Raw genomic sequence first — 13,069 nt, 5'->3', positions numbered from 1 at the left:
GGCTAAAGCCTTGAATAGACATATCTCTGAAGAAGGAAAACACAAACCAAAACCACAATGAGATATTATCTCACATCTGTCAGGATGACTATTATCCAAAAAACAAATGATAAGTATTGGTAAGGGTGTGAAGAATTCTTCACACTGTTGATGGGAACGTAAAATGATGTGGCCGCTCTGGAACAGTATGGAAATTTCTCAAAAAATGAAACAGGGCGGCGGCACGCAGCCCTCCTCCCCAACCTGGGCGGCGGCGGCGGCGGGAGTGTCGGCCCTGGCCACGGGGCTGCGAGCTAAGGCGGTCCGGAAGCGCCCGCCAGAACATCCAGTCATGGATAAAAACGAGCTGGTACAGAAGGCCAAACTGGCTGAGCAGGCTGAGCGATATGATGACATGGCAGCCTGCATGAAGTCTGTAACTGAGCAAGGAGCTGAATTATCCAATGAGGAGAGGAATCTTCTCTCAGTTGCTTATAAAAATGTTGTAGGAGCCCGTAGGTCATCTTGGAGGGTCGTCTCCAGTATTGAGCAAAAGACAGAAGGTGCTGAGAAAAAACAGCAGATGGCTCGAGAATACAGAGAGAAAATAGAGACCGAGCTAAGAGATATCTGCAATGATGTACTGTCTCTTTTGGAAAAGTTTTTGATCCCCAATGCTTCACAAGCAGAGAGCAAAGTCTTCTATTTGAAAATGAAAGGAGACTACTACCGCTACTTGGCTGAGGTTGCGGCTGGTGATGACAAGAAAGGGATTGTGGATCAGTCACAGCAAGCATACCAAGAAGCTTTTGAAATCAGCAAAAAGGAAATGCAACCAACACATCCTATCAGACTGGGTCTGGCCCTTAACTTCTCTGTGTTCTATTATGAGATTCTGAACTCCCCTGAGAAAGCCTGCTCTCTTGCAAAGACAGCATTTGATGAAGCCATTGCTGAACTTGATACATTAAGTGAAGAGTCATACAAAGACAGCACGCTAATAATGCAGTTACTGAGAGATAATTTGACATTGTGGACATCGGATACCCAAGGAGACGAAGCTGAAGCAGGAGAAGGAGGGGAAAATTAACCGGCCTTCCAACTTTTGTCTGCCTCATTCTAAAATTTACACAGTAGACCATTTGTCATCCATGCTGTCCCACAAATAGTTTTTTGTTTACGATTTATGACAGGTTTATGTTACTTCTATTTGAATTTCTATATTTCCCATGTGGTTTTTATGTTTAATATTAGGGGAGTAGAGCCAGTTAACATTTAGGGAGTTATCTGTTTTCATCTTGAGGTGGCCAATATGGGGATGTGGAATTTTTATACAAGTTATAAATGTTTGGCATAGTACTTTTGGTACATTGTGGCTTCACAAGGGCCAGTGTTAAAACTGCTTCCATGTCTAAGCAAAGAAAACTGCCTGCATATTGGTATGTCCTGGTGGGGAATAAAAGGGATAATTGGTTCCAGTCACAGGTGGTGTTGTGGGTACTTCTTAGGTTTGGAGCACTTACAAAGCTGTAGTAGAAATGGATATCCCATGGATATTGCATGTTAAACCATGTGTTATCTGTGGAATACTCAGACGCAGTGTGCACACTGTTGACTGCAGCTACAGAAGTGTTCCTTTAGTTGTGACCCAATTTACTCTGGATAAGGGCAGAAACGGTTCACATTCCATTATTTGTAAAGTTACCTGCTGTTTGCTTTCATTATTTTTGCTACACTCATTTTATTTGTATTTAAATGTTTTAGGCAACCTAAGAACAAATGTACAAGTAAAGATGCAGTAAAAATGAATTGCTTGATATTCATTACTTCATGTATATCAAGCACAGCAGTAAAACAAAAACCCATGTATTTAACTTTTTTTAGTTTTTTTTTTTTTTTTTGCTTTTGTGATTTTTTTTTTTTTTTTTTTGATACTTGCCTAACATGCATGTGCTGTAAAAAATAGTTAACAGGGAAATAACTTGAGATGATGGCTAGCTTTGTTTAATGTCTTATGAGATTTTCATGAACAATCCAAGCATAATTGTTAAGAACACGTGTATTAAGTTCATGTAAGTGGAATAAAAGTTTTATGAATGGACTTTTCAACTACTTTCTCTACAGCTTTTCATGTAAATTAGTCTTTTGGTTCTGAAACTTCTCTAAAGAAAATTGTACATTTTTGGAAATTTATTCCTTATTCCCTCTTGGCAGCTAATGGGCTTTTACCAAGTTTGAATACAAAGTTTATCATAACAGTAAAATACTACTAAGATAACTACTACTGTTCCCAACCATGTCCTGTACTCCCCCCTCCCCCTGAAAATTTTTTTCAGAGACGGGGAGTTGATTGAAAAAAGTAATGTTGTTCCATTTAAAATTTTGGTATATGGCATTTTCTAACTTAGGAAGCCACAATGTTCTTGGCCCATCATGACATTGGGTAGCATTAACTGTAAGTTTCGTGCTTCCAAATCACTTTTGTTTTTAAGAATTTCTTGATATTCTTAATAGCCTGCCTTCAATTTTGATCCTTTCTTCTATTTGTCAGGTGCACAGGATTACCTTTTTTAGCCTCTGTCTTGTCACCAACCATTCCTACTTGATGGCCATGTACTTGGGGGAAAAGGCCGCATGATCTTTCTGGCTCCACTCGATGTCTAAGGACACCCTGCTTCCTTTGCTTGCATCCCACAGACTATTTCCCTCTTCCTGTCCACTGCAGCGAATCTCTCCTGAGTTGATGAGATTGTGTTATCTCCCTATACACCCTACCTATCCTGAATGGTCTGTCATTGTCTTTGCCTTTAAATTCCTTCCCCTTCCTCTCTTTAAATAATGATGGGGCTAAGTAATACCCAAAGCTCACCCTACCAACTATTTCCTCAGTACCTTGCAGAAAACACCAAACAAAAATAACCATTTTAAAAGAGGTGTATTTTTTTTTTTTTCTTCTAGAATGTAAGCTCCTCAAGAGCAGGGACAATGTTTTCTGTATGTTCTATTGTGCCTAGTACACTGTAAATGCTCAATAAATACTGATGATGGGAGGCAGTGAGTCTTGATGATAAGGGTGAGAAACTGAAATCCCAAATACTGTTTTGTTGTTTGTTTTATTATGACCTCAGATTAAATTGGGAATTAGCCCTCTGGGACAACTGTCCCAAATATTACATTCAAATAAAAGTGCAATGGAGAAAAAAAAAAAAAAAAAAATGAAACAGAACAAACATGTTTCAGCAATTCCACTTCTGAGTATTTTCTTAAAAGATTGGAAATCAGGATCTCAGAGATACTAGTGCCCCTATGGTGATTGCAGTATTATTCATACGATGTGGAAAAATGTAAATATCCATCAACAGATGAACGAATAAAGAAAACGTGGTTTATACATACAGTGGGATACTCTTCAGCCTTAAAAATGAAGGCAATCCTGCAATATGACAATGTGGATGAACCTTGAGGACTTTCTTTTAAGGACTTCCTGTGACAGAAACCAGTCACAGAAAGACTCCTGCGTAATTCCACATGTATGAGATAGCTAAATTTGTCAGTCTCTTAAGTGGACCCACACCAGTCCATAAACTGTAAACTCATAATTCCAGATGTGTGGATCGAGGCTGCTTACCCACCCTTTGGCTGCAGCCCGAGTAGAAATAGGGCTGTCTTTGTATGTGGAATAAAGCTCATCTGCAAGGTTGACTGTGCTCTGTGCTGGTTTTCATGGTGTTCTCACCTGATTTAGCCTTGGGTTTGAGCAGGGGAATATGGTACATTATCACCTGGTCATCAGAGCTCAGCTAGGTGCCCCCAGCAGCCCCTTAGAATGAAGGACCCCACAAAGACCCACAGGCTTCCCAGGTAGCTCAGTGGTAAAGAATCCGCCTGCCAATGCAGGAGATTCGGGTTTGATCCTTGGATCGGGACGATCTCCTGGAAGAGGAAATGGCAACCCACTCCAGTATTCTTGCCTGGGAAATCCCATGGACAGAGGAGCCTGGCAGGCTACAGTCTATGGGGTCGCAAAAGAGTTGGGACGTGACTTAGCGACTAAAAACAACAACAACAAAGATCCAATATTTCAAATGCACCCTTTTCCCCAGCAGGTTATCCACGTCATTGTAAGTTCCTGTAGAAAGGGAGATAAAAATATCCTTTAGCATCAGGCACTTCAAAATTTTTAATAATAAAATGTTTTTAATTTCAACTTTCATTTTTTTAAATGAGGCAGCATTTCCTAACAACTTAGAGCTGGCATATCTTTCGGTGGTAAAATGTAAGAAATGCATGAAATTCAACCCTTTCATGTAATAAATAGAACAAGATAAAGTTTCTACTGATTTTCAAACCAACTAAAGTTATGTAATAGAGACTCTGATGATGTTTACTATAGATGACTGATCTTACTCATGTATTTTAAGGGCAAATAAAATATAATATTCATCCCTAGGAGAAACTGTGGACTAATTTTTGCAATTCTCATTTGTTTTGAGACCTACAGAGTCTGGATGAGGCCACCCCCACCTTATGAGAATATACAATATTTAAAAAATGGAATAACCATGAGTCTGTTTCCTGAGTCTGTTTTCCTCATATTTAAAATGTAAGTGCTGGATAAGTTGATCTCCAAAGTCTAAATGTATGAAATTCCAAGATTCTAAAATTCTGAATATTAATTTGTATTTTCACCTTTGTGATCTAATAAGCTGGAAAATAATATTTTTCAGTGACTAAATTGATTAGCTAATTTACTAAAGACAATTGCAGAGGTTCTTCATAGCACAAATCTTAATGTTATTACCACCAAAATATTTTTTATTGTTCTAACTTACTGTGACTTAGAACTCATAACTATTTTACCTTAAAATGGTATTGGTGTAAAAAAAGTCCTGTTTTCAGTAGTTCCTTCATTTTTTACTTTTACTATCCTGGAAATGTAAGGATTCTGTATGGTGAAGTGAAGTGAAGTGAATTGAAGCCGCTCAGTCGTGTCTGACTCTTTGCGACCCCATGGACTGTAACCTACCAGGCTCCTCCATCCATGGAATTTTCCAGGCAAGAGTATTGGAGTGGATTCTGTATGGTAGGTAGCATTAAAATTTCAAGTACATGTTTGTACAATATGCTATGTCTGTCACTTTTAATCATTGAGTTTGAAGAGCAAACATTTAAGACATTTTTGATAGCCATGTCATTTTAAGGGTGGAGAAGAATATGTGGGTTTCTCTGATCCCCATGTTTTACAAGTGAATAAACTGGGACTCGTTCATGCCAACGGACATGCCTACGGACGTTTATGTAGGTTCATTGTTGATTCAATTCCAGACATTGTTGCTTACCAGCCATTTGACCCAGTGCAAATTGCTTACACTCTCTGATGCTCAGTTTTCTAGTCTCTAAAATAGAGATAACAGGGACTAACTTATAGAGAGTATTAAATAAGAAAGTATGTGTTGTACGTTTAAGTTGTGATGAAAAGAGGGTCTCACAGGCTGACGTGGGTAACAACACACGTGAGATCTCTGGATAGACTGGTTCTCCCAACCCCCACACCCCTGAGGATCCATAGGAAGAGACCAGCCTGGCTTCAGACAGGGCCTTTCCTGTCTAGCAGCAGAGATTCCATGGCGTTTTGCTAGTGTTGGCCTTTAGCGATCTCTCTGACTTCTGTTCCTCTATTTTCTTATTTTTCCTCTTACTGTTATTAACCTAACAAATGTCTTCACAAACTTACTATGTTCTCAGTAAAGAGAAACCGATTGACAGGTAATCATCACTTTCTCTATTTAAATGAGATTTTTCATGAATTAAGTCAGATAGATATTCACTCCCATTTCACCAGGAGGAAATGGGAAGGGAATTTACAAGTCAGACAACATGGCTCCCTCACAAACTGTGAATGAAGATGGGGAGTGTCCTCACCCCCACTCTTTTGGTGTGTATACAGGATCTGAGATGATTTCTCTCATTCTGTCCAATTTAAATTTATGTATGATTCAGTTGAACTGACCATTTGTGATTTGTTTGTTTGTTTTTTTTCCAAAATGATCTTTCTGACATTTCGCCTTAAAATCTACATTTGTTTGTTATAGGATAGTGGTATGCTTCCTGGTAGCTCAGCTGATAAAGAACCTGCCTGCAATGCAGGAGACCCCGGTTCCATTCCTGGGTTGGGAAGATCCCTTGGAGAAGGGATGAGGCTACCTACTCTAGTATTCATGGGCTTCCCTGGTGTCTCAGATGGTAAAGAATCTGCCTGCAATGTTGGAGACCTGGGTTCCATCCATGGGTTGTTTGTTTATTACAGAATAGTAATATAAGTTTTTCATTTAAATGCCACTCACTATATTTTTAAATTTTATGTATATTTTTTAGCACCAAAAACATTCTGTATTGGGGTACAGCAATTAGCAATGTTGTGGTAGTTTCAGGTGAACAATGAAGGGACTCAGCCACACATTTACATGTATTCACTCTCCCCAAACTCGCCTCCCATCCAGGCTAGGACCTAACATTGAACAGAGTTCAAGGTTAAATACCACTCACTCTTGAAATCAGCATCTTAAAAGTGAAGTATCGAATTTTAAATTCCCAAATTATTGAATCATAGGGCTTCAAGGGATCTTGTTTTGTTTTTAAATTCCATTTTCCTGACTTGTAGAAGGACTGTACATAAAGTATTATAGTCAAATAAGGGTATATATCCCATTTTGAAAATTCCCCCAAAAGAAATAAATGTAGGGTGTACCTTATTTTTTCCGATAGCGGATAGCTATTTTCCTTATCAGAAGCATAGGAATCTAGGCTGTTTACCACCTTCAAGTTTTTGAAGCTAACATTTTCTGTCTTTTATTATTTAGAAATTTGCTTTCAGCCTAATTATTGAACCCTGTAAACAATCTGTCTTTTCTCCTGGTTGCTTTAAATGTCATGTCTATGATGGGTACCATGTAGTTTTACTTTTATCTTTCATCATTGTCATCATCTGTCTATCATCTATCATTCATTTCTTAATCTTGAATGGATCTTTTGCTCTTTGGGACATAAATTACATTCTGAATATCTTATTACTTAAGGAACAATGTCAACCATAATGTTTTTGCATACATCTCCCGGGTTCTTTCTGTTATCACCATCTAGAACTTCCATCATCTGTATATGGGAACTTCTCATTTTGTCTTCTTTGCTCTTCAATGCTCTTTCATGTTCCTAAACTCTTTATCTCTCTGTGATGCAGTCTAGGTAATTTCCTCACATTGGCCTGAGGAACATTCAAGTGGAGGCATGTCTAGGAGGCAGTTTAGTTCTGGAGAAAAGGAGAAAGAACTCCTTTCTTCTCAATTACAGTGAAGTTCCTGATTAACAGGAACTGCATTTGTATTTTATAATGTCCCTACTCGGTGCCTTGTTCAGTGGATGTTCTCTGCCTAGCATCAGAACCTTCAGAATTATTTCCATTTTACTTCCACATAGTTCCAAAACACCCTGCTTACCCATGCCTCAGCCCTTATTGCATTTTATACCTTACTGCTTTCACACTCTACTGAAATCTCCTGCTTAATTTTCTGCTCTCCCCACTGGACTCTCCATTTCTGGAGAGGAGGGACAGAAGTTTTATAGGCACTGGGTGTTAAATACATACTTGTGGAATAGATTAGTAGGTACTTCCTAATTATATTTCTAATTCAATATGGTTGAATTAGAGGTAAGGAAGTAAGTCAGACAACTGTTAACAGAGAAATGACTAGCAAGAAATAAAGGCATTCACCCCTGTCTGGCCCAGAGGAAAGTGGCCTTGAAAGTTCAAACCCTCATGAAACGTACTTGTTTGGAGCTGTTTCTTACTCTCTAGACTGAGGATGAACTGGCTTAAACTCACTTCTTTCTGCTCTTATTATGCTTTAGTGCTCTATACACACCAGTTCCTTATTCATTTTTCACAAGGTTAAAAGGGTTATTTGGAATTGTACACAGTGTTCTTCCATTGCTATGAATGGAATGCATGTTGGTAACTCCCATTAGCATTCATCAACGTTTATATGTACCCAACTGAATGTAAACAAAATGCTTCAAATTCACATTTCTTATAAACCTTGTTTATCATTAGTTCCACTATTTAAATGATACAAAATGTACATGCTTTAAAACTCTATTAGTTGCTTTAAAATGTCAGGAAAGGTAAAGTTTATGTAGTCAGCCACCTGCTGATGCCTGTAAACTCATTCCTGCTGGAGATACTGAATTGTTTTCCATTATATTAATATTGCATGAATAAAAGTCCAAGCCTTTTAAATCACAAGTTTCATAAGGTGTTGATTGGCCTGGAGCAGGATAAATTCAGACAAATATTTATGGTGCCAAGAGTTGTGTATATAAATATTCTCCCTTGAAAATGTTTCCAGTACACTGTTAAACTGCCAAGGTGATATAATTTAACAGGAAGAGCAATGACTAGGGAGCCAAGGGTCACTGAGTTTGAATTCTTTGTCCATTCCCACTTTAGTATATGATCCGGAACCATTTGGACCTTTTGAAAGTCAAATTCCTAATTTGTGAATTGGGGAAGAATTAACCATACAGATGTTGGGGCAAGAGGGCAGGGTCCATGGTTATAAAAACTTCTGAAGTATTGCATTATTAAAATTCAGAAATGCATAATATTGCCATTTATGAAGAAACTGGTTTGCCTTTATCGTTAATCTTCACAATATATTTGCAAACTGCAATTTATAATAATACCAATTACCATCAACTGAACGTTTGCTGTTATCCAGACACCGTCCTGAGTGCTGTACATAGTACATTTACTTCTCGTAACAAGGCTTGGAAGCAGGCATTATTATTCCCGTGTAAGGGGATTAACATTGCAGGATGTGCTGTGCTTAAGGTCGCTCAGTTTGAGGTTAGGAGAAACAGAATTTTAACCCGTGTGATTCTGGGTTCTTACCCTCTGTGCCACGTTGCCTCCTTTCTTTGCAGGTGAAGTTTCTGAAGCTTAGAAAGGTCAAACTGTTCAATGAAAATCACAAATTAACCTGCTGGATGGAGTGAAAACCCGGAGTTTTTGAGGGAGCCCTAGCTGTCTTTATTAATGCTTCTCTAATACTAATGTGATTGGTGTCTTTCGAGCCCTTGCTCTATTGGATTACTGGGGTAATTGGAGTCAATATTCTCCTGAATGCCCTGATCTCTCTAATCTCAAAAATCCAATCTTGCTAATGAATTTTACTTTAGTGAATGTGAAGGCTGAACCAGTTGCAGTTAAACCTCTTTGGAATTCAGTTTCTTGTGGCTTACATGAGGGGCTAGAATGGTGTTCTCTAGGGTTTCAACCTTCATTACTGTGTAGGCTCTTTGAGACAACGTTGATTTCATCTGTTGAGGCTCTGGTGCCTAACTTAGTGTCTGGAATTTTGTAGATATACCAAAACTATTTGTAAACTTTTAATGAATTTGCATTCAATTCTTTAAGTCAAATAGATTTCCCACTCTACTTTAGTGTTTACTAAAATGGCAAATATTTATTTCCTTTATAAGATGAAGGGAATTAATCATAGCAGCCAAATGATTTCCTTGAATTGTTGATTACATCTTTGCTCATAAGCCAGAAAATGTGAGATAGTGGCATGACCTCATGACTTAGGTAGATCCACTTAGAATCATCCATTTACTTTATCCAGACAAAGCTGCTGGAACCAGTCCATGACATCTTGCATCTTTTTGTTTGTTTGTTTTTAAGATATTATTAGTCACTTATCCCTGAGAGTGAATGAGAAGAACATACAAGTGTGATATTCTCAGACAGCATAAAGTGATTAAACAGTAAAGGTCCAGATAGTTACATCCATGGGCTATAATGATTCTGATAGGAAGGTAGTTCCAGAGACCTTGAGGATTTCAGTGTCAATGGACTGATTTTTAGTTCTGAATTCCACTTGTACACTGCTCTCTTATAGGTAGTCAGAGTATTATGATCACTTCTAATTTAATAGACGATATTCTAAGCGTGCTTTCATGTAGGTTGAAGAAGAATCGATAGCTTCTTTATGGTCAATTTACATGTTGCCAAGGATAACCCGGACGAGCAGCACTTATGTCTGACTTCTTGCCACTAGTGCCACAATAAGATACCTCCCAGTTGGTCCTTGCGTGCCTGTCATAAACAAAGTGATGGGTCTTAAAGATGTCCAGTCTCAAACCTCCAGAAACTGTTACCTTAGACGGCAAAAGGGATTTCGAAGATGTGATTCAGGTTACAGACCTTGAGTTAGGGGGGATTATCTTGAATTACCTAATGGGGGTCCAATCTAATCATGCTTCCCAGGCAGTGTCAGTGGTAAAGAACCCACCTCCCAGTGCAGGTAGACATAAGAGACGCCGGTTTGATCCTGGGTAGGGAAGAAACCCTGGAGGAGGAAATGGCAACCCACTCCAGTATTATTCCCTGGAGAATCCCATGGACAGAGGAGCCTGACGGGCTGCAGTCCGTAGGGTCGCACAGAGTCGGACATGACTGAAGCAACTCAGCACAAATCTAATGACGTGAGTCTTAAAAGCAAAGATCCTTTTCTGGTTGTAAACAGAAAGATGGATGAGAGGACTCAATCCACTGTAACTGTCTTTTTTAAAGGGGTAACAAGCCAAGGAATGCAGATACCTTGTGAAGCTAGAAATGGCAATAAACAGATCTTCCCTGAGCCTCCAATAAGGAACGTAGTAGTGCCTTTGATTTTAGCCTGGTGACACCTATGTGTTGCATTTGTGATCTATGGAACTGTAAGGTCATAAATTTGTGTTATTTACTCTGATAAATTTGTGGTAATTTGTTACTACAACAAGAGGAAACTAATGCAGTGTCCCTGTACGTGGTCTTTCCTGAATCACAGCATTGAGATTTATTAAAAGCTCCCTTTTGAGGAGTATTTATAATGTGTTCAGTTTCATGATAAACAATGTGTGTGTGTGTGTGTGTGTGTGTGTGTGTGTCTAATCATCATGCAAACCACAACCCTATAAAAGCCCAACTATATTATCATTTATAATTCACAGATGAGAAAATGAGGCTTGGAAAGTTCTAAATAACTTACATAAATCACATATCCAGTAAGTAATGTAACTATCATTTGAAAGCAAGTCAGTCTGGTGTTAAAACCCATCCTTGGTCTACTATACCATGATGCATATACAAAATGTGAAGATTAATTGTCTTCATTAGAAGGAGTTCAAAGACAATGAAGTTATGTAAATAGACTTAGTCATATCAGATCTTTAGTTATCTGAGGTGTTAAATAATTTTTCCCAGTACAGTGACTAGTATATTGTAGACACTCAATATAATGTAATTAAATAAGTGAAAAATCATTGTTCTTGAATAAAAATAAGGGTTATACATATTATTACATTTGTTGTAATTCCCATATGTATGACATTGTACTATCCATGTATATGTAGAGGAATCAACATTTTTCTTTGTACAAATAGTTTAAAGATGTTACTCTTTGCCACAAAAATCAAGGATTCAAATAGATTTCTTCTGCATTTATAACATTTTAAGTTATAATTATTTTTAAAGAAGTGATATGTGGGTCATTTGCAGTTTATTTTTGTATTTAATACCAGTAATGAGTATATTTAATAAGGTAAAGAGATCAAAGTGGAAAAAATCTATATAAATTTGGCATGAATATTCTCATTAAAGTATTAAACAAAGATTACTGAACAATGCAAAGGAAATTAAATGACCCTTTGTTTTTCAGCTGGTGTTTCATTTTCTTACTTAAACTGCCAGTAAAATTATAAAGATAACATCATCTAACTAAACCATGTTCTTTTCATTCACAGAAAATGTCCACTAACATTTAAACAGTACTTATGAATAATAGTGCAACTGGTTTATTAGTTAGGATTCACTCTACTTTATTCCATTTTAAATGATTCGTAGATGCCCTAAGGAAGAGTGTGGATGCTACAGAAACTTCAATATCATAAGGTCAGTTGCAATTAAATTGTTCCAGAGGACGGCAAATAAGAAACAAACTCTTCCTGTAACTAACATTTTATTGTTTATTCCCTCCCAAATCTTTTATACCTGTTTCAATAAGGACTCCTAAATTATACTTACTCATTTTATTAATTAGAAAAGTAGTCCTCATCTTTTTATTGAAGTGACAATGGTTAATATTTGGCAACAAAATAATCAGAGGAAATGGAGAATGTTATCTTTCATTTAGTAGAAATTTACTGAGTAGCTTAGAGTAAGATGTTCAACCATGCACTAAAGTAATTTTCAAATATTTAGTTTTGATATTAATAAAATGCTAATTTATTTTAAACCTGTGTTACTAATATAATTACATATATATTCATCTAATAATACATAATTTTTCAGAATTAATTAAATATTACATAAGGAATTGATGCCTAAGTAATAAGCAATCTAAATACAAATACTTATATTTGAAGACTTAGCTAATACCACTACTTCATGTGTATTTTATATCACAACACTCTAGACTGTAACATATATCAAATAGCCAATTGATTAGGCCATTCAAACATTTTTTAATGACTAAATAGTCCCAACCTTGGGAATGAAAGTGTGTAGTTTTAAGAAAGTGAAAAATAGAGAACATTTCAGATGTGAATATCCATGGTGATTTGGGGAATCTAAATCAGAAATCAATCATGGAATCCAATCAGATCCATGTGTACCAGTGTCCAGAGACTACCAGTGTCCAGAGAGTAGTTATCAAAATGGAAATAGGGCTTGGGGCACAAGGCTGAATGTGTAAGAGGCCCAAAAGCACTTCTGCATGCTGGTGGCCGAGGAGGAGTGGTTTAGAACCAGAGAAGAGGGACTTTCCTGGTGGTCCAGTGGCTAACTCTGAGCTCCCAGTGCAGGGGCCTCTGTTCTGGGAACTATATTCTACATGCCACAACTAAAGATTCCACATGCCTCAACAAAGACAACTAAGACCTGGTGATTCCCCAGTGGCTCAGATGGTAAAGAATCCGCCTGCAATGCGGGAGACCCTAGGTTCAATCCCTGGGTTGGGAAGACCCCCTGGAGGAGGGCATGGCAACCCACTCC

General features: G+C 37.7%; 1 protein-coding gene across 1 annotated transcript; it reads left to right on the top strand.

Moving 5' to 3' along the window:
- Window positions 1–297: 297 nt before the first annotated feature.
- Window positions 298–3,073, top strand: LOC122686869 (14-3-3 protein zeta/delta). The gene has a single exon (XM_043892213.1). The coding sequence runs from the start codon at window positions 332–334 to the stop codon at window positions 1,067–1,069; it is 738 nt and encodes a 245-aa protein (XP_043748148.1). The 5' UTR covers window positions 298–331; the 3' UTR covers window positions 1,070–3,073.
- The last annotated feature ends 9,996 nt before the right edge of the window (window positions 3,074–13,069 follow it).

The sequence above is a fragment of the Cervus elaphus genome, chromosome 30 (genome assembly GCF_910594005.1).
Source record: "Cervus elaphus chromosome 30, mCerEla1.1, whole genome shotgun sequence".
NCBI lineage: Eukaryota > Metazoa > Chordata > Mammalia > Artiodactyla > Cervidae > Cervus > Cervus elaphus.
The sequence above is the reverse complement of the archived record's forward strand: the minus strand, read 5'-3'. Positions and strand labels throughout refer to the sequence as shown.